The 22920-nt window shown below is 41.6% G+C and overlaps 1 protein-coding gene across 1 annotated transcript in view; it reads right to left on the bottom strand.

The window, feature by feature from the left end:
- ITGA2 (integrin subunit alpha 2) overlaps positions 1–22920 on the bottom strand; it is a 100651-nt gene that overhangs the window by 48031 nt on the left and 29700 nt on the right. Inside the window, 7 exon segments of the mRNA XM_018571932.1 lie at positions 1559–1709; positions 4211–4359; positions 6238–6365; positions 8046–8160; positions 11690–11781; positions 14215–14324; positions 19265–19388. Coding sequence (XP_018427434.1) covers positions 1559–1709; positions 4211–4359; positions 6238–6365; positions 8046–8160; positions 11690–11781; positions 14215–14324; positions 19265–19388 — 869 coding nt within the window.

Raw genomic sequence — 22920 nt, 5'->3', positions numbered from 1 at the left:
CCCCTGACCCCCAAAAGCATGTGGTGTACCCCAGAGGTGTGGGGGGGGGGGCGAACATTTCGCTCTCAGGGGTGGATCCTTAGCAGGGTTGTGAGATATGAACAGTAAATCGGGTGCCAGTCACTTTAAGTACTTTTGAGATGCTTTATTATAGAACAGCCAAAATTAGAAGTGAGGGTATAGGGCTACCCCAAGAATAAACGCCAGACTAACCAATCCCTTCCAGCTTCCATAGTGCAGGAATATTTCAGTTGAGCAGAGCATGACACTGTGTAATAAAACCACAGCTGGATAGAGAATGTGCTTGAAATCTTCCCTGTAAGAGACACCAGACTTCTCCCTGGGGTCGCATGCTATCTTGGCCTACCTGGCACCTCCAGCAGTCAAACGACTTCTCTGGTTCTGCTTCACAGATAGTTCCAGACCCCCCTAGGTCCACACCTGGCCTCCTGCAGACCTGTGGTCTAGTCATCTTCTCCAACCAGTACATGATCCTACCCCCTGGTTAGGCCCAGGAGCGGACTGTCATGAACACATGGGAATTCCTGAGTATTTATTCACTTCCCCAGCATGCACTACTGGCCATGAAATGCCCAGTGATTGGCTGGGAAAGCATAGACACCCTCAGTGTTCTCCTATTAGCTGCCCCACTCTGTGGCAGGGTCACACCCCACTACAGGTAGGTTCAGATAATATCAGAACACCTAGGAATGACCAAATGATCACAGACTACAAATCAGCCAGACTGCTTACAGTTCTAGCAACACTAAATTTACAGAGCCACTCCACTTAGGGTGAAAGAGGCTACAATTCCTTTACTCCAAATGCCTACCTAGTGATCTGTACAGGTTGGATGAGTTCCTCATAGATTGTGAAAAGTGGTGTGAAGGAAATTGTAAGAGTTGGATGAAAAATTCCCAACCTTTCAAATGAATATTGCATAAGATATTGGTCTCCAAAGGTAATCAGTTGGTTTTACATCACACTGAAATGTTCATCTATTGAGCGAACATCATAATACACATTGCTACCGTAATCCAATTCAACTTTGAAAACTAATAGATAGATAGCATCTCTTAAAATGTGTATACATTTTTTGGCACCCCCTGTATAATATTATCATTTCAATTAGTTTATCATTAATGTAAAACAATTAGCACATAAGTAGTAATGTGACATCTTTCTTTGTAGACACCAGTAGAGAGAAGAACAGATTGGTGAAAATTGTGCAACCTCTCCTGCACATTGCTCTCTGAAAGTGGTCAATAGTCATCTCCGGTGTCCCATTGACAGACTAAAGCAACAAGTATCAGACAACAGTAACCTAAAGTCCAACTTGAATCTACAGTGGCAGTAAATCTGAACAGATTCATCTTCACTACCATGGAACCAATACTCAATACTTCATTGTTGTTCTTAGAGGTAAACAGGTAGTGGCGGGTGTGACAAATTCCTTTTAAGAGCTGTAGTTCTACCTATACAAATGTATACAATATACATACTGAACCACACAGACCCAATCAGCATATATCAAAATAAATAGAGATTTCTGAAATACCGCTATGCCAAATCGTGTAATCTTATCCTTTTCACAGCGCGTGATGACGTCCTTTAGTATTGCGTTGTCATGAGATTCACCATCGGTAATGACCACCATGACTTTGTTAGCATTGGGACGTCCTCCATATTCAGCAGAAAATGCAGACTGCCTAAAGAGAGAAATTATATATTTAGTTAGTGGTGATAGCTTCATCCAATGTAAAATGTACACAATGGGGTTGATTTACGAAAGTGGAGAGTTTTGACTTTGCAGAATGAATGTTTATTTAGCTTAATAGATAATATGAAACACATCAAACTTTAAATAGAAATTTGGGACATCAAACGTGAAACTAAAAAAAGTTTTATTCTAAAGTTTATACTAATAAAACACAATTTGTGCTCACTGAAAATGCATGCCAGTCCTCCTTTCAATAATAAACCATTTATTTCTCTGGGGCATTGATATTAAAGGGTATCTATGGTCAAAAAATTAAAAAAATTAAAAAAAATGTATGGCTATACTGAAATTCCCTAAGTTCTATCCCTCTCCTAATAACCATATCATTCTAGAAGTTTGTAAACTTACTTATTGAAGATGCACATATGATGTACTTCCTCAAGGCAATGGTACAATTTCACTCAGCCCTGTGAATATGTACTTACTTCTGTCACAACTCTCACCGAGCCTGCTTTCTGAAGTACAACTCAACATCTGAACAATGTAACATTATCATTGCTTGCTGGATGCAATGCATGATGGGATATGCAGTCTTGAGAAATGGAGATTGCATCACATCAAGCAGCAGGGAAAGAGGTGCAAAGCACATTGGGAATCCAGAAAGTTGTTGAAAGTGATGGGCAGACAAAAGGCAGCACTCATTACAGAAAAGGGATTTTTTCAAGTAAGCTTTGATTGTATTATCAAAAACAACTCTAGTATGTATTCCTAATACAATGCTGATGTTATAACAGGATAGTATACGCTGGGACTTTACAACTCCTTTTACTTGTGTTTATTCATTGTCATACACCGGTAAGGCACTCCACAACCTGATCAAAGGGAGTGTCTGTTATTGATCATTGCATTCCTAATGACACCAAATTTCACATTGCCCTTTGTACATAAAGATTTTTCAGTGATAACCATAACAGGAAAAATAAAACAAGACACATATTTCAGAATATATATTTGACATAATAGGATAATACCACTGTATATCCTTATCATCCTGGGAAGCTGTACAAAGGGCATACATATAAATGTAAACAGAGGAACCAAGCAATTACTGTCACCTTAATGGGCAATCCTTGAGTTATGATTTTACAGGAGAACTTTGATGTACTGTAGAATGTTAATGAGAGAAAAACATGAACATACCCCCATAAAACGCAAGAAATCTTTACAAGCGTGTATTTCAGGTCAAATGTTACCAACTTCTACAATAGTAAATTACACAACAAAATAAAGCCCAAACACATGCACATATAGTACAGAGGGCTTACAGAAAATTGGCTGTATTTTAAAGAGAAAACTTAGTTTTATATATAAGAATGCTGTCCTATCTGCTTCTGTTCCAGGAAATATTGTTAACAACTAGGGATGTATCGATGCTGGTTTTTCGGTGTCGAGTACGAGTACCGATATTTATATTGCGGTATTTGCCGATACTGAGTACCGATACCGATACTTCAGCTACGAAAAAAACAATACCGGCGCCTCTGGTTGCAAGATGGGCTGGTTGTGAAGTTGGCTTAAACACTCAAAAGGCAGCTCTCACTGGTCAAAAAGACCATCGATCTAGGAAACAAGGGACAAGACAGAGCGCCTCCATAGTGTAAAAGTGTAATTTATCTGTACAACACGCAAATAAAAATGTACTTACAGTAAGTACATTTTTATTTGCGTGTTGTACAAATAAATTACACTTTTACACTATGGAGGCGCTCTGTCTTGTCCCTTGTTCCCCGATACTTCAGCTAGCATGGAGGCGACTTCCCAACCAATCAGCATCTAGCCGGTGAACAGCATGGAGTCGGCTTTCCAGCCAATCAGGAAGCCGGATGGCGAGTCATTACCCGCTGCACAGCTTTCTAATGGGCCGGAAAGCCAGCTCCATGTTCCCTCGTGGCACTGCTGGTCAGAGGAAATCTCCCTCTGACCGGATGTTTCGGTATCGGGGTAAGTATCAGAGCATTTGGGCCAGTACTCACCCAAATACTCAGTATCAGCACTGATACTGATACTAGTATCGGTATAGATGCATCCCAAGAACAACCTTTATGAAATTCAAGCTGTAGGTAGTGCTGTTGATGCCCCTACATTTGGCAAAAGTTGATTTTCCAGTCGACGTTTGTAGAAAGAGCTGGCTTAAAAAATGTTGGAAAGACAGTCGATCATCTGCAGTCACTATTTGGGTATTCTGACAGCAGCACACCCGTTGCTGTCAGAATGCAATAGCCTTGTAGGGGAGTTTCCCTATCTATGCTGTTTAACAAGGATATGGAAATCGAAAAGACAAAAAAAAATATATGCCCAGCTTTAGGAAACGGAAATAAGCACAAAGGTAGTAAAAAAAAGCACAAAGCTGCATGAAAAGCTCATTATTACATATAATATAACCTTCATCAACCACAGAAATGACTGCAGGTCAATACACAGTTGTCATACCTGGTGAAGTCAATTGCTTTGAAGGTGTTTGTCTGGTCTCCTCCCATTTGAGAGGTACCAGATATAGCTTTCATCATATCTTCTTTATTGGTGTAGCGGTTCATTCTAAACATCACACTTGGAAAATTTCCATACTGTATCAGACTCACCTGCAAACATCAGACGCAACTGTCAGAAGTTCAGCACATATGAGAATGTTTGCTATTCATACTAATAAAATGTTGTTGACACAAATAATCTGATCAATATAGCAGTGGCATCACAATGAGGGTTAGGCCCGAACCTGGGTGCTACCATTGGAGGGGTGACACCAAAATGAATGACAGTCATTTTGGTGTCACCCCCTCTGAAAAGTCGGGTACTGGGCACCTCCCAGAAATGAGAAGGGCACCTCCCTGAAAAGACTTATTTCAGGTTGGGATCCCTGTTTTACCCCAGTAACTTTCAGCACCATCATTTAACAAAAGACTGTTCCTATGTTCCAAGAGACTGCCCCAGATGTTACAAGAGACTGTCAGGTACTTTTGTTATGTTTAAGAGATTGCCAGAGTCTGCCCCGTATCTTAATGTAATTATGTTGTAAAATTGTTGTGGGGTACAAACAATACCAGCATAAGGCCAAAGTCTTACCATATATGATGTAAAAACTACAAAACCTTTGGGCCTAAACAAGTTTGCGAAATCATAACTGACCTCCGTGATGGCGCAGAGATAGAGTGAGGATGAAGGTCTTTGGAGTGGGGACTTTTATAGACAAAAATAGAAAAAACATACATACAATATTGCCACTTTAATTAAAAATCTACTTTGTTCCTTCAAATCACACCCTACCGACCCAAACTGTCTTCTGATGTAAACGCTCAGGGTTCTATGAGCTTTCTTAGAGCAGGAAAGAAAATATTGTGAGTGGGGGTGGTAGGCTGAGAAGGCAGAGTCATCGCTTCCCAAACCAAAACCTGAAAGGGTTACGTCACACAAAAGTAATATTTCAGTTATAAATAACCCTGACTTTGTGTATTTCTTTAGTACTCTCAGGGGGAGATCTTCCTATTCCTGACCACATTGGGATGGTCCCAATTTTACATGCTCTGTAATATAAAGTAACTTATGTACCCAGCATGAAGGGTGTCAGCCAACTGTCACTTTCCAGTATGTGGCTATATTATTTCCCCACCTGAGTGGAACTTACAGTGACCCTCAATTTAGGAGTTAAATCTTAAAAATACATTCAAGTTCCTTAACTATTAATACAAATGTATCTTATTTGTGTATCACTCGGCGGTAGATCCTCAAATCATCTCTGAATTGGCATTGACACTGTCATTCCTTCTGGAGTGTGGCTTCTTTTGTTCCCCATGGTCCCTCTGTGTGGTTTAAAGTAGTCACTGCTCCAAGCTCACTTCTGTGATGGACTACAATCTCATGTGTTTAGTTTACTCATTTGTATTGAGATTGCAGTCCATCACGGGAGCGAGCTTGGAGCGGTGACTACTTTACAACACACACAGGGACCATGGGGAACAAAAGTAGCCACCCTCCAGAAGGAAGGACAGTGTCAGCACCAATTCAGAGATGATTTGAGGATCTACAGCTGAGTGATACACAAATAAAATACATTTAAAAAAAAAAAGTTAAGGTAACTGAATTCATTTTTGAGTTTTAATTCCTGAGTTTAGTGTCACTTTAATGAACGATATCCCCATTGTATGGATACAATACCTAACATTCCATCTCCAGGTCAAACCATCCATGTGCCTGACACTGCTAGTAATTTACAGCCTTTATAATGCTACTCTCTCCAGTCCACGGCGATCGTCCTTGGAAATAATTTATTCATGACTTGCAGTTTTGCTGCTGCCTTCAGACTTTTTTGATTAAGATGTCTTATTTTCTAAATGTTTTATAGTAATTAGGTATGGATGATGGCACCTGCTGAACAAAGTTGTTTCCTCATTCATTTTGTACCATGATACAGTACAGTGCAGAATATAGGTGTCACATAGAAAATATTAGACAGTTATAATTACCTGAGTCTTTGTAGGTCCAACATCTAAACCCTCAACAAACTTCTCCAAAAAGTTTCGAACTGCTGACCATGGATAAATGCTGTTTGATCCATCACATACAATAGCGATATCAATTTCTGATGTGCATGCTGGAAAACAAAAAAAAGACAAATAGAAATATGTGGACAATGTAACAAAACTCGGATTGAGCAAATATCTAAACAGTTTCAGCAGAGTGAGATATCCAGGAGGCTGCACTACTACCTTCATGCTTATTTAGTAAACCACGGGGATAGTGCAATTGGTTAAAGTTGTGCACCTACCTGTCAAAAGGGAGGGTGCACTTATAAGCAACTGAGTGTGATGAGGCCGTTACAGTACAGGCAATGGAAATGGGGCAGTTTTTCTCTGTCTATTACATTATACTTTGATGTCAATCGAAGGGATGAAGAGGCCAAAGCTGTTATCTTGCCTAGGGTCCTATTCTACCTTTATCCATCTCTACGTTTTAGCAAAGACATCCCCTTTCAACCCATCAGCATGCTTTACAGTGCTTTGCTAGTGGCCAAACTAGCGGAAGATGAAACATGATTGCCAGTAATGCTGTTTTTATCTGATAAGTGCTGCAGGAAGGGTTGATATACCCTTTGCTGGCAGTACATAGGAGGGTCACATCATGTCTCTCTCACTCAAAGCAGCAGCTCAGCTTTCCAATGGTCTGGCATGTCTCTCAAACACTGCTCTAATCAACAAAGGTGATCTGGGGGCAGGGTGCATGTTGGACCACTGAAGATATGTATGACTGTATATGCAGCAGGGCTGTATTTCTGTAGAAAATAGCAAGGTGGGGGTACAACTGGGCCATAAGATGTATGAACATGTGGAGCAATTGCAAAGCGTTCATTGACTCACAATATTTGTAAAGCTTAGTTGACATGGATAACAAATTATTCTGGGTGTCTGATTATGCCCATGTAGGTATCCTCCCTACATGGGCGTCCCTAGTTTATTTTGTGTCTGTTAGATACAACGAGGCTGTACCCAGTCTGACTTTTGTTTAATTTTCTATACTCTGTTGTTGTTCCTAAACCCAAGTCATTGATTGCTTCTGTCTGCTTCTGTTGAGGAGGCTCCAGTAGTCAAATTGGGAAGGGTCAGTGAATATGTGATGAATATGTATCCTTTCCAGCCAATCAGTTAGGAGTTTGCTCAGTTGTGTGGTACATAATTAGAGGGACCTTCCAGGGTGTTCTTTCCTCCCCAGGGCTCTTCTTTGGTGGAGCTGAATTTGGAAAGTTCCTGGACTGTTAAGTCTTTGCTTTTCTAGACTGTTCAGCATAAGCTGGGCACTCTGCACACTCTGTGCATATTGAATACTGAAGAGACAAAAAATTCACATGTAGCTGTCCACATAGGGTAAGTGGAGCCTAATTGGCCTTATGTGGAAAGCACGTACTAGAACCTTCATGCTGATCTGTAGATTGGAATGTCTGCTCATTCACACGCTGTTATCAATAAGAAAACCTGGGTGGCTGCTGTACAGAGACGTTACTTTTGTGTTTTTAGGTATCATGTTTCCTTCACCCTCTATCCCTTGTTTCTGTTGAGCAATACAACCAAAAAACCTAAATAAAATCAAAGTAGCCAATAAGTGTTATCCCATTGGAAGCCAAGGATCCAGACATGAGAATGGAATGTGCCAAGGAGCTTAATTGAAGTAAATGGACTGGGGCATGTCAAGTGTATTCCCATGAGCCCACTTGGGGGTCATCTCACATGACAATGGCAATTTCCTCAATAATAGTAATGTTTTACAATGTTATACTTACTCTGAAGAGCAGGAGAAAAGCTTCTGAGGACCTGGAATGTTGGGCTTATATCAGAGCACATTCCTGTTGCATAAAAATTATTTCCACATTGCTGGGCCCATAATGGGCCACATGTCTGCAAAAAAACAGAACATATTATTGTTAATATAATTAGAATAATAAATATTATTACTATTCAGGAATTATATAGCACCAACAGTTGGTGCAACGCTTTGCAAAATGGAGGGAGACAGTTCAGTTATAATACAATTTCAGTACAATAGAGTTAGGAGGGCCCTGCTCATGAATGCTTACAATCTAGTAGGAGGGGCAAGTGATACAAAAGGTAATTATTGAGTGGGATGAGCTAATGGAAGAAGTAAAAGGGCAGTTATTATGTTGCGGTGGGATAGGCTTCGCCAAAGAGAAGAATTTTGAAGGATTAGCTAATGGTGGAGAGTAGAAGATAAGCAGACAGACAGGGGTAGGAAGTTCCGAAGGATGGGAGAGGCTCTGAAGAAGTCCTGTAGGTGAGCATGGGAGCAGGTGATAAGGCGAGCTGGAGAGCAGGTCTTGAGTTAGGCAGAGAAGACAGTTTTGGTGATATTTTGAGATGAGGTGGGTGATGTACTTTGGGGCAGAATTGTAGATGGCTTTGTCTGTTATTGTTAGTATTTTGAATTTTATTCATAGAGCAAGTTGGAGCCAATGGAGAGATTGGCAGAGAGGGGTGGCGGACAATGACCGGTTGGTAAGGTGGATGAGTATGGCAGCAGCACCTGAAGGGGGGGGGGGGTAGCCTGTGTAGTGGAAGGCCAATAAGGAGGGAGTTACAGTAGTCACGGTTAGAAATTACAAGGGAGTGAATAGAGACAGCAAGATTTGGATAGTGTTTGGATGTGGTGCTGAAAGGAGAGATGATATTTAAAGGAGAACTATGAAGTGAGTGATTTTCACTCAATCTCATAGTTCGAGCCGATGTGTGACAATGAATCTATCACACGTCGGCTCAATAGAACGGTAAGTGAGCGAAGGCATACCGTCGCTCGCTCACTTCTCGATCATGTCCCTGCAGAGAGCCGTGACTGTCACCCACGGCTCCCTGCAGGGATTCCCCCTCCCCGCTCCGATCCTCCAGCGCTGACTGGTGGAACGGACGGGGGAGGGGATGGGTACCGCTGGCTCTGCCTCTAGATAAGTAGAGCCAGCTGTCAATCACACAGCTGGGTGGATCTCGACAGTAATGTCGGGATCAGTCCCGGCTGCGGCAGGCTCAGTATACCGTGAGCTGTAGCTCGCGATATACTGAGCTTTGGGTCACGGGAGGATGCTAGTTTATGTCCTCCCGTGACCCTTAGGAGACCTATGGGGAAAAACACTTACCCCATAGTTCTCCTTTAAGGATTACACCAGGTACCCTGGCTTGACGGGAGGGGTTGATCTGTAGATCGTGATGGAGAAGTCAGGGTAGGGGACATGGAGAGGCGGAAATATTACAAGCTCAGTTTTGGACAGGTTGAATTTGAGGAAGTGGTAAAAACCTTCAACAGAACATTTTCATCCCAAATAGAATGTGTAATTCAAAGTCTGTTGCTATTAACATATCCAGTAAGTAGATCTGTATTTATCAGAAACTTTTATCTTTGTAAAAACATGTTTTCAGGAGAAAAACAACACATCCATGGGCCATAAGGTTTTCACTTTATGCTTTTCAGCTAGGTACACATGGAAATTTTTTAATTTCAGCACAACTACAAAGAACATCATGGTCAGTAGGTATTTACTATGCATTTAGTAAAGATCTGCAGGGCTCAGTGTTAGACCATTCATCGTACTAGTTCCAATTTTTATTTTTTTTAATCTATTGATAGTTATTAGAGAGACTGCATGTATGTCCTTATTTTGTATACATTTTTGCTTTCATTATCATGTTTTGATCTATTGTATATTATCTTTGTTAATTTGAGTCCTCAAAGTCAGTTTTTTTGCAGTGTGTTGCAAAACTTTAAAGCAGATTCAAGGAAGGCTCCTGCTGTACTGGCATCAGAAGTTAGGAAGTCTTATTGCACAGTGACGCTGATAGATGAGAGCTTGGCCCTGCCAACAATGGGAGATCTTGATACATACTCACACTAGGTAATCTTATATAGCTGGGACGTCTATCACAATTAAGTCTCTGGCAGCTAGAGGAACTTGCAGCATAGTGGCTCTGGGGGTCCATATGCATACTAACAATAGGAACTGTGGGATCTACCTACGGGATCTATCTATCTGACACAGAATATGGCAATATGTGAATGCTGACACTGGGAAATAGGATAAAATGTTGCAGACTAGCATAGGAAGCCAGGGGGTTTGTTGTATCATGTCAGTAGAAGCTTGGATGTTTTACTACATGTTGCCAGTTAGGTTTTAGATTGTAAGCCCTCAGGGGCAGGGCCCTCCTTACCATCTTGTTTTGAATTGTATTGTGATTGTAATGTCTTCCTTACATTATAAAGAGCTAGGCAAACTGTTGGCGCTGTATAAATCTTGTATAATAATACTAACGAGAATGAATGGACCTTTTGTGTGAACATATATATAACATCTTTTCAGAAACAGTATAGAACCCATCTCCTGAAAATTTGTATACAGACTATCCATATCAAAGTGTTAGATACCATAACAATGATGCCTCCAGTACATGTACATGCATGTTCCATACAATCATTTAATCATCTTGAAAAGTAAAAAAGGGCCCCAAAAATTCAGTTTTACAGATCCATTTTTTGGGCATGTTCATCTGCAAAATATATTTTTTATGAGCAATCTTTTTTAGAATCTCCCTTTTGTCTCATGATCACCCATTACTTCAGGGTATTGTCATATGTCTATGAGCAGCCTGGAACCTGAAAGAATTTGCTGCATTCTAACAATTTTGCTACAGATGGGTCCAAGGCTCTCCCTATAATGAGGCAGCTAGAGGTGGTTGCCTCAGGAGGCATCTCGTTGGGTCATGTGGGGCCTTTCCATCCAGAGTGTCCCAGGTTGCTTAGAGCTCTTAGCAACCTGTGACGCTCTGGCCGGCCTCCCCCCCCCCCCCCCCCGTCCCCCCCCCCCCCCCCCCAGCTCCTCAACATCACAGGTTGCCAAGAGCTGAGTGGGACACCAGTGCCACAACCACCATCCTCCCAGTTCGCCCATGCACTGATGACCCAACATCCAACCCCCCTAAAATGTGCACCACAAGCAATCCCTCCCACCTCAGCAGTGAAAAGTGTAGGGACAGCCCTGAATGGGTCATGTGCTGGATGTGATGCACAAAGAATGGGGCCTTTGAAGACATCTGACTATAATAGCAGCAGTCTGAAATACTGGCCATGGAATTTCATCTACTAAATCATGTGAGGAAACAGCTGGCTCATTAAATATGTTGGATACAGAATCACCAGCAGGCCTGGCAAGCATTGGGTTACACACTATATGTCATGTATTTGTTTCAGTGATGTATATTGTTCTTTCATTGTTTGTGAGTTGCTCGTAACCCTTCAGAAATGCATTGTTTTTCATTTGATTGACTTATAGCTTTGCATGAATAAAATGTCAAAATCACCGCAAGCACTGCAATTTATTGACCAAAACAATGGCCAGTGACAACTAATACAAACTTTTCCTGAACTTACTAAGAATCCACCAGTATTTTCATTTCTTATCAGTGTTAGGCCAAGGTTCATTTGTTCCTTCACTTCAGTTACATTTGGGATAATACTGGCACCTAAAGGAAACAAGTAAAATGATTAGTAGGGGGGTCATTCCATCCAAAAGCAAAATTTCAGTTATAAATGGAATCTAGTGGGTTGAATCACATGCCACCCTCTTATGTCTCTTGAGGAGTTCATTGTTAAAATATCAGTGCATTAGCTCCCATCATTGGCTCATTTACCTTAAAGAGGAACTTTACCCTTTTCTTTAAAATAACAACAAAGACAGTTTAGTAATGACAATCTACAAACAGATACTTATAGATAATTGTCAGCTTTTTATTCTGTGCATTCCTTATTTTTCTTTTATTTCCCATTCTTCTCACAGTGGCCATCTTTACTAAGGGCAGATGAATCCATATCCCTTTACTTCCTGGGACTCTGGCACATGTGACATGTGGCCATGCACATCATCTCATGCAGGGGTAGCCAAACTCCGGCCCTCCAGCTGTGGTGAAACTACAAATCCTATGATGCATCTCTCTCCGGGAGTTATGTCTGTGGCTGTAAGAATCTTGCAATGCCTTATGGGATTTGTAGTTCCACCACAGCTGGAGGGCCGGAGTTTGGCCACCCCTGATCTCATGGGAGGAAAATGCCTTTCCCTGAGATCTCGTGATATTGTAGATGAGATTTCCCAGCAATGCTCTACTTATGTAACCTTGGGCACAATTATATCACTAATGTCCAAGAGGACCAGGAAGTGGAAAAACAATATCTGTAAGTAAAAGGAAAATATGTCTGTTTTTAACTAATGAATGTAAGATGATTTTGTATCAGCATGCAAAGCAGCATGCTGATGTGATTTGTTGTGAAAGGGGGTAAAGGTCCACTTTAAAGTGTATGTCAAGCCAAAGTCTTCTTCTTTATAGTTTTGAATAGAGTGGAGAAGGATTACAATTCCTGTTTGGTTTTTACTGCTATCCAGGGCTCCGATAGAGAGATATTTACCCTCGCTTCCTGTCCTGCTGACAATGAGTTCATTGGGAAAAATCTATCTCAGGGACACAGACTGACATAAAAATCGGTCAGGGGTTCTAGCCTGCTTTTCCCTCTCCTAGTCTGAACTCTGCAGTACAAGGGATTGCAAGAAGCAGATACCAAGTGCAATTCAGAATGCATTTCTTGCATTCAAAAAATACATTTAATTATTACAAAAGCTGCATTTTTATCTTTCATAGCTGCCTGGAGTTTCGCTTGAACTCCCCAACCACTACCTAAAAATAAAATATATGTTTTGGGTGGAAGCATTGTGACCACATGGACCTGCTACTGGTAGTCCTATGGAGCGCTGTGTATAGGAAGCCTAGGGGCTGATCGTTTCAGCCCCTGGGCTTAGCCTTGGATCTTGGTCCAGACGGTGGTTGCCGCACTAGTGCCAGCTAGGACCTAAGAGAACCACTGACTCTGGGCACTATCCCAGTCTCGTTTTAAAATGACGACCAGGACTCAACTGGTTAAAGTGGAACTAACCCCCTACCAAAAAAAAAACAACCTGCAATAGAGCTTTTTGCAGAAGATATCTTGCATGCCTCTCCTTTTTTGTGTGTATGGATGTGTGTAAGATGCCAAGAATGGAGCTAGGTGTTGGCACAATGTAACTCCAGCATTCCCCAGCTAGTGCTAATAAGATATGTTGGGTTAGTGGGCTTGAATGGAAATACTCCTCTATTAAGAACCCCATCGGAGTGGAACTTGCTGCCAGTGACACGTGCTGGGCATTATAAAGCAATCTGCTCCTCATTCAGACCTCTGATTACAGTATCTGTTTTCTTGCAGCTCTGAGATGTCATGTGAATGAATGCTGAGCACCTCAAGGGAAGCTCATGTTGGAAGATGTGAAAAGGTGTTTCACAACAAACCATGTCCTTTAGGAACACCTACCTTTCACCATGCCCACCAAAAAGTGGCAGTGGCATAACACAGTTTACATGGTATACTTTCTGTGGCCTTCAGACATCTGTCTCTAACATAAAAATGGATATGTGGTCATGTTTATCCATTGGACAAAAGGTTCCCATTCCTACCATAGCACATGTGCAGTAGTTACATGTTCACAGACTGCCCAATGGACAAATACAGAAGATCCTATACAGAAGAAGCAGCACCATGATTTTGAAGATGACCATGATTTTGGACAAAGGGGTGATGGGAAGTGCAAGTATTGCACATTATGGGAAGAGGTGCTGCTCAGGCACTTTACAGGTCCACTTTAATTTTGTAGCCTCTGACCACTCTCCAAATGTCCTTCTAACCTGTGATGCCTAGAAATGTATTCACAGAAAAGCCCACAGCACATTCTACAATGCACTAAATAAGTTGAGCATGTTGTTTAGCAACAGAAAACATTTAAATGACATTTAGATAAAGATATGTATACAAGAGGAACTCTTGGGTTCATATGGGAAATGGTGGGTTGGATGCTAAAGAAGATAATGAAGACTTACTTGCCAAGCTCAGTTTACTGCATGGTGGTGATAATAGACCGACTTGACATTTGTAGACATCCCCCATCCGGTTCTTAGGAAATCCACTCCAAGGGGAGCTAACCAGCAGCCTGAACAGAGAGAAAATAGAGTTAGCTGTTCATTAAAGAACTCAGGGCATGTAAAAAATATAACCGTTGCACTGGGGCTACTCCTGCACTGCAAGGGTTAGGTGCTAGTTTTGGTCTGGGGTCTAAAATAAAGAAGATACTCTCACCTGATCCTCAGTCCCGCGGCGGTGAACCCTCACCTCTTGCCGCTCCGGCTGTGGAATATCCCCTGGTGTCCTCACGTCCAGTGTGTCAAGGAACGTGATGATGTCAAGATAAGATCCTTAGGGCCCAGTCACACCATCAAGAGTGCGTTCGGCCACTGGAACGCAACCCGGCCGGCTCACTTTGTTTTGGGGCGGGAGGGAGCGTGGCGGTACATAGAACTCAATGGCACCGCAGCCACGCCCCCCGGCCGTGGTGCGATCACCAGCACCCGAACGCATGGCACATTAGTCCCTGCATTCCGGTCCAGTGTGATCTGCAAAAAAAAGTTCATGCAGCATTTTTTGCACTGTACCTGATCCATCCTGTCAGAGTACGAGTACGGACACCCGCACCCGCACGGACACCCGCATACTCTCATAGAGAAGGACAGGCTGCTGCACCTGTCCTTCCCGGGAGCGGCCCGATATGGCCATGCACGCAGCATGGATCTGTACAGGCCGGCCGTTTCTCATGTGAATGAGGGCTAAATCTGGCCCTACTTCTTCTGGCCCCTACGTCATTACTATGTCCTGCAAAGAACTAATTTATAAATGTAAGCTGCAACCTTTCTGCAGCCTTTATTCATACATAACCACTATCAGTGATCCGGAGATACAGCTGAGATCCTGATTCACAGCTGTCAATGATCCTGGACTGACTCTTTTCGAATCCAATCGCGTTTTCCTCCGATATTCCTAAGGTTAATGGGCAGTATACAACAGCAAATACTGTACAATCGATGGACTTTTGACTATCCAGCAGGTTAGAAAACGTCGGTCGATCGTATGATTTTTGCAAGGTTGGTGGCGTTTCCATACGTCAAAATTAGTACGATTAAAACTGCTCATGTGCAAACAAAAATATGTGCGGTCGATTACCGCAATTCGTCCAGGTGTTTTTTTTTTATACAGCTGATTGAACCTTGTAAAAATCGGGGCAGGATGGGGCCGCCGTACGGAAATCATACGACAGTTCGATCATCGGACGAAAAGTTTTGTCCGATGATTGCAAAGTGTATGGGCAGCTTAAGAAATATGTAGGATTGGGTTTTCACTTTGACAGCCATGTCACAACCTTAATGAGAGATAGAAATATGAAGAGCAGGACTAGTGTGCCATACAACATAGGAATTTTGGACCCTATAATAAGGAAATATATGAATTTCAACAATCCGTAGCAAGTGACCAGAATTCCTCTTCTGCATTTTCTACAGTAAATAGAAATAATTGGTTGCTATAGGTTGTACGCTGTACAAGTTACTGCTTTGTAGAGTTAAAGGCACATAGATATCCTCACACAGAAATCCATATTATCCATAGCACAGCCTCTGTTTGGTCCCACAACACTAGTAGTGAGATCAACATTGCCATGTCTTTCTATACATGTGTCAAGAGTTTTTACGAAAGCGACCAAATGGAAAACAGCTGAACCCAATAACATTTTATGTGTTTTTCAGATGAAAGCCCCTGCAGACTTTACTGTAAGTTAAAAACACCCAGACTTTGTTTAACAGTCACTTCAATGAGAAAGTCCCTTAAAATGTCACAGGAAAATGTCTATAGGACATAAAGTAATATTCTTGCCTGGGGAGGTTTGTTTCAGTACCTTAGACTCTGGCTATGGTCAGGAAATGGTAATATCTTTATAAAGCAAATCCGCCATCTACAAAGTGCTCTATTGCAGCTCAGCAACTCTTACTCCATGAGTAACAAGAAGGGGAAGTAGTTTTGCCCCTGAAACGCGTTGAATGTTTCAAAATGACCTATTTTTCAGGGGGGCTCCTGATGTGAAGGACGATTCTAATTTAAAGGGGGGCTCCTGATGTAAAGTGGAACTATAATGTGAAGGTGGGCCCTTGATTTGAAAGGGGAATGTCACTTTTTTGTGTGTCTGCATAGGGTCCCCTCCATTACATTTTAGACTGGGGTACCTTCAGATTTTGCACACTTTTAAAGGGTGACATGACTGAACAAGGTTGAGGAACACTGTTGTCGTGCAAGTAATGAATGCAAGCATTTCTAACAACCAGTGACAGATCTAAGGTTTTTTTGCCAGCTGATATGGGCTAAAGGTTTATAGTAAATTGTCAGACTGAACACACCTTCACGTATCTATTATAAAATGATCAGTCCACCCAAACAAGATACTTCTGTTATAGATAGAGAACTTGGCTCAGCTCCTGGCTTCTTAGGCCTTGGGTACTCTAGAAGAGAGATCTTCATACCATAGCTCGCGACTATGTTGCTGTCCACCTGGAAGTTCTGGATTTTCCATTCACTTTGCATGTTTAAGCTCATCTTGCGGCAATCTCCATAATGTAAACTATATTATAAATCCAGCAGGGAGGATGGCTTGTAATGGCTTCACTAGATGTGCATACCCACTTCCTCAACTGCAGAGACCCCACCAATAGAGTCCCAGAGAGATGTAGTAAATAATTACATTAATTATCAGTTTGGGACATGCTAAAAGGGTAATTGGCTCACGTGTAAATCGGCCCTAGTTAGTATATGTGTGGTGCACATGATATAGGGGCCTTAGATTGTAAGCTCTCTGAAGGGCAGCCATTGATGTGAATATGTAGTATGTACAGTGCTGTGTAAATTGGCAGCGCTGTATAAATACCTGTATTAAATAAACAAATACGAAAAAAGGTTGTTGTAGACCTCTCACTACTCTCTCATGTCTGCGGACCTGGAAACCCATCTCATCAGTCAGTTTTGTACAGAACAACTCTTTAAAAACATTTACCCATCATTTTAGGTATTATAAGGACCATGTCATTATGTTTAAATTTCTATTTTATATTATAGCCATGCATTTTTCTGCTGTCCGTAATTCTTTTTCTCTATGCTGTGTAAATTAGTATGTTAGAAGTAATTACCGTACACTGTACATGAGAACACTTGTTATGGACATATCTAATAGGTGCTTTATGTTTATGACATTTTATAATTATAATATTGCTCCAGTTTTATGCTCAGAACATGCTTATTATGAGAAAACAGGTTTTAAAAAGATTAGGAAAGAAGGAAGTTTTTAACCAATATTTAACCACTTGCTGACCGGGGTGTTTATATCCCATTCCTGCTCAGGCCATTTTTCAGTATTCAGCGCTGCGGTACTTTGGCTGACATTTATTCCGTCATGCAGCGCTGTACTTAAATGAATTTTATAAAACATTTTGGGGACAGATAGAGCTTTCTTTTGGTGGTATTTAATCACCACTACAGGTTTTTTTTCCCCCTACGTTATGTTATAAAACATTTATTATTACCCAATTTTTTGGTAAAATATAAAAGACGGGGTCACGTCGGGTAAATAGACACCAAACATGTCAAGCTTTAAAATTGCGCGCACCCGCTAAATCTCAAAAAACGACCATACCCAAAATTGACCATAGCCGACGCTTTAAAAGCTTTTACCGCTCAGTTTAGTGTTATCAGTGATTAATGGCCCTAGAATTATTGCTCTCACTCCGACGTTCGCCGCGATATGTAACATATGCGGCGCAATAGATGTAATCGTCGTTTTCACACGTAGGTGGACTTGACGCATGTTGGCGTGTGCATGGGGGGGCGGGGGACTTTAATTTTTTTTTATTGCTTTGATAGGTGACTTTTAATTTTTTAATTTTTTTTGTAACTTTAATTTTTTTTAAACCTTTTTTTTCACTTAACTTTATTGCTATCACATAGGGAGCAAACAAGCTCCCTATGTGATAGCCAATTGGCAGTGACAGGTCCTCTTTATGGAGACATCAGGGGTCTTTAAGACCCCTAATGTCACCTAGGGACCCCCAGAGAAGCTGATGAAGCAGAGACCTGCTTCACCAGCTTCTCTCCGGTTTCTGTACCGGAGAGTGACAGAGGAATGCGGAAGTGATGTAATACACATCACTTACTGCATTCCGACGCGGAGGAGATCAAACGGAGATCGTGTACTGCAGAGCTGCTGTGCTGGTTCCGGGCTCACACCGGGCACAGCGGAGCTTTTGATTGCCAGCAGCGGCTGCGACAGAGGGGGCGCACACCCGCAGGCATATTACAAGCGATCGGGGCGTCTCTACAGAAGCCTGAACGCTTGTATGTAAGCAGCCATGACTAGCTGTTTAAATTCAAAGCCGATTTCCGTTTAAAAACGCCCACCCACATTTAAGAAGCAGCTGTACGGCCATTTAATTACAACGGCCAGACAGCATGTGGTTAAACAAAATTATTGCATGCCCTGTGTTCTGGCCAGGACACTACCTGCAAGGAGTTTTCATGTTCTCTCTGTGCTTGCATGGGTTTCCTCTAGGTACATGCTGGTAGGTTAATTGGCTCCTGTCTACACTGGCCCTAGCATGTGTGTATGTTTTGTGTGTGTGTCTTCTAAGGAACCTTAGATTGTAAGCTCTTTGTGAGCGGGGGCTGATATGAATGTACATGTAAAGCGCTGTGTAAATTGAGAGCACTACACAAATGTTTGTAATGGAATACGTTGTAAATAAATAAGACCAGTTTGATATAAATATTGTTACCAATATGTTATTGGTTTAAACATTTTGTGTAACAATATACAGCATGTATGTGGGGCTGACACATTCATTCATATGTTCTTTCTGTGTTGTAGTGCTACACAACAGTTCCCCATTGGTAGCTAGGATGCCCATGGCTGGGCCGTACAGCTTTATTGGTTGTTAGTACACAGGCTAGCAATGCAACAAGGGGGCTAGTTGTTTGGCCTGGGAATATCTATGCATTGTGTCTTACCAGTTTCCCTCTGAATTCTTGAATTGTTGAATGGCATAACCAAACTGTACATCTTTTGGACCGGAAAGTACTTTGTTACCGGAGAGCCCAACATTGAATGGCATGCAGAATTTCAGCAGAATGCCTGCAAGAAAAAAATTGAAATATTGAATATATTATGTAACACATATGACCTACATTTTATATGCAGGTTGTTCACCCAGGGCTGCTGCACCTTCCTTGGGCTGTATAAAGATTTTTCAGCAAAATCAGGTAAATGTGGCACCTTATACAAGTCATGGGAACCATTATTTGGCTGTGAGCAACATGATCATAGGGAAGCTCTGGTGATATTTGATTGCCCAGCAGTTTGATACACAGACATAATTATCATTAACACACATATATATAAATTAACACACATATATCACATATTTTTAAAGGGTGCAATGACTAAAAAAGGTTTAGAAATGCTGGTCTAGACACATAATGATGACACATATTGATGGGTTAAATGGTGTCTGTCTAAATTGACCCAAGATATGTGGTTATAGAGCAATTTTAGAAGCAACAGGAAGTATTGTAATGAGGCAGTGTGTAAAGTTGAGTAAGTCCATTGGACGAAACGCGTAGGGGAGGAGCTACACACTGACACTAGTGAATCCAGTGGAGGAGACAGAGCTGAGCTCATACAAGCCGATTTTATGTTTTTACAGCGCTGAAATACTCTTTTAAATGTAAGTGTTCTGATTTTTATAAATAAACTATCATCTAGCAGTTTTACACTATGTGCCATCTTGGTTTTCTATTTTGAGCGGATAAGAGAGATTTGGGAGAGACATCGGGCAGACTCATCATTTTCAGCTGTTGGTGATTCAGTGGTGAGGGAGACAACGGACACCAGAGAATTTTGCAGAGCGTTTGAAGACCACTGGGTGGTCAGAATTATCTGGTGAGTGTGATAGTGTTTGTGCACCTGGAGGTGGATCACTGGTGTGTAAAGTGGAACTGAATTAAAAAAATTAAGAAGGCAACATCTAGAAATGTTAAGTGTGCCTAAGAAGTACCCCGAAAAATTTACATTTTTGTCTCCAATGCTTCCTGGAAAACAGCAGAGCACTTCCTAGCATGTGAAGGTGCCTAGGCACTCCTCTGCTCTGATAAGTAGTATCCTGAAAAATATACCATTTATTATAAATTCCTACTGAAGAATAGCAGTGCACTTCCTGTACCTAGACACTCCTGTTCTGTACATCTGCAGTCCAATTCACTGTATATCGATACCTAACAACTTTATGAAATTATAAAGGGGGACACCTTCCAGCACAATGTATTTAGTCAGGCAGTGTTCACACCCCTGCTGCACCCCCCATTTTTAATGGTTTTCTGGACCATTAAAAATGTATATCCCAACCAGTGGCGGAACTACCACCATAGTGACCGATGCGGTCGCTATGGGGCCCGCTTTTATGGGCTGAGGCAGCGGGGATCCAAAAACAAAAATGGACGGCGGAGGAGCCGCTGCCTACCTGAAACTGACAGGTCGTCTGATTACTCCAGTGTTTGTAAATAACTGGGGACACATAGTACTATGTGTCCCTAGTTATGAATGAACAGGAGGGGATTTATATCCCCTCCAGTTCATTCATGAATTTCTCAATGGGGAGAAGCACTCAGTACAGAGGCTTTTCCCCATTGAGAATCTGCTTGATATCTTACTATCAGCAGTTTGTGAATGAATGGGAAGCCTCTGTACTGAGTGATGAGGCTGCAGAAAAAGACACTGAGGACAATGAATGGGAGTGATCTACAACACCTCCTGTTCATTCATAGTTGTGGTTATAGTAAACATACTCTGTCCTCATGTTATCAATGAACAGGAACACTCATAGAGGATTCCTGTTCATTGATAACAGGGGATACAGAAAAAGAGTTTGAGGACTCTGTGTCCTCAATGTCTTTTTCTATTTCAAAATGGAAATGTCAGGGGTCTGTTTAGACCTCTAATATTTCCCCGAAGCCCCCCCCCAACAGTAAAATAATAATAAATAATAATTAAAAAATAAATAAAAAATGTGTAAATCATTTTAAAAAAAAAGCACAAACCCCCTCTCCCCCAACACGCATAACATACACGTGCACCATATTGTGGTGTACGCCAGGCACATGCGCTGCAGTGCGTTGTTAGAACGCATCGCAGTGCATGATTTTTTTCTTTTGTAAAAAAACATGAATTTAACTGTGGCAGCGCATGGCAAAGCTTTGTGATGCATTGCCGTGCGTTGTGATACCTTGTGTTGTAATTACATATACGCCTGTATCATTTTATCACAACACATGCACCAACACAGCGTAAAAACCATTTATAACATAAATTGCTTATTTACAGTTTAGCGTTCTATATAGCGTTATATTTTTTTTATAATCCCCCTTTCCACAGCCTCTCATTGGTGTGGCAGTATTAAAGTGTTAGGCCTCATTCAGGCGCCATTCACACCAGGGCGGAAGCGTTTCACCGTGGTTTCTGCACGATTTTTGAAAGATCATTTTTGGCTGTTTTTAGTCGCTGTAAATTTTGCTATGGGGCCCTGGGATTTCTAGTTACGCCCCTGATCCCAAGAATTCTTGGTTAAACCCAGATTTGCTTTTTTCCACCATTACGTTTCCTTTATCCTAGCTATTCCAAATAGCAAACAAGATAATTAAGAGATGACATGAAGGTTTTACTGTAGAATAAACATTTTGGTAGGCAAATAGAACGTTTCATAAATATTTGTAAATCAGACAAAAAAGACAGAGGGACAGACAGATTTAGTCCCAATTGAGGGACAGTTGGGAGATAAGTTATGTCTGCAGTGTGAGATATAGGGCACTGCTGCCTCTGACTGGTAGAGATTTGAAATTAGATTTGGGGATGTCACTTCTGTGCTATGAACTGTTCTCCTTGCTGGATGCACAGACATAAAGAAGCAAAGCCCTGCCTCTACCAAGATAGCCTCCTTCACACAGAGATACATTTTAGAATAAGTCATGGTAAGTCAGTATTATGGAAAAGATCAGCTGCAGGGGGACCACAGACAATACTGGTGACTAGTAAGGATGCTCTATGTTCTGTATTTGGACACAAAAAACTTTGCTTGTTTGGGCATTCATCCAAATGGTGAACATAGCAATTCCTGGCATCACCCGGTCCATTCACTTACCTGTCGCCATATTTAGCCAATGATGTCATTACTATCCCTGCCCCTTTCCTTATATTACACATGGCAGTTCGGGAGTTGTCATTGTGTGAGTGGATGTGTGGGCAGGTTGGCCGTTTATTTCTTTTGGTGGGTGTCATTTATTGTGATTGACAAGGATCTGCATTGCTGGGCGACGTGATTGAATGGATATACAACATGGGACTATTTATGTATTTTATTAAAGTACTTGTCAAATATCTGAGTGTCTTTATTTACTGTTTACTTTTTTTGTGTATGAGTAGGGGTTCTATTTACCCCTTACTCCTTCACGTTGGGGGTAGTATGAGGGGGCTCCCTTACTTTTAAAATGGGCTTCAAGATTGCAATTATCCCCCCATCTGCAGACCCCCACAACCACCAGGCCAGGATTGTGGGGAAGGGGCCCTTGTATTCATCAACATGGGAACAAGGTGCTTTGCCAGGGACGTTCCCACA

Source organism: Nanorana parkeri, unplaced genomic scaffold, assembly GCF_000935625.1.
Source record: "Nanorana parkeri isolate BGI_ZX_2015 unplaced genomic scaffold, ASM93562v1 scaffold1871, whole genome shotgun sequence".
Classification (NCBI taxonomy): domain Eukaryota; kingdom Metazoa; phylum Chordata; class Amphibia; order Anura; family Dicroglossidae; genus Nanorana; species Nanorana parkeri.
The sequence above is the reverse complement of the archived record's forward strand: the minus strand, read 5'-3'. Positions and strand labels throughout refer to the sequence as shown.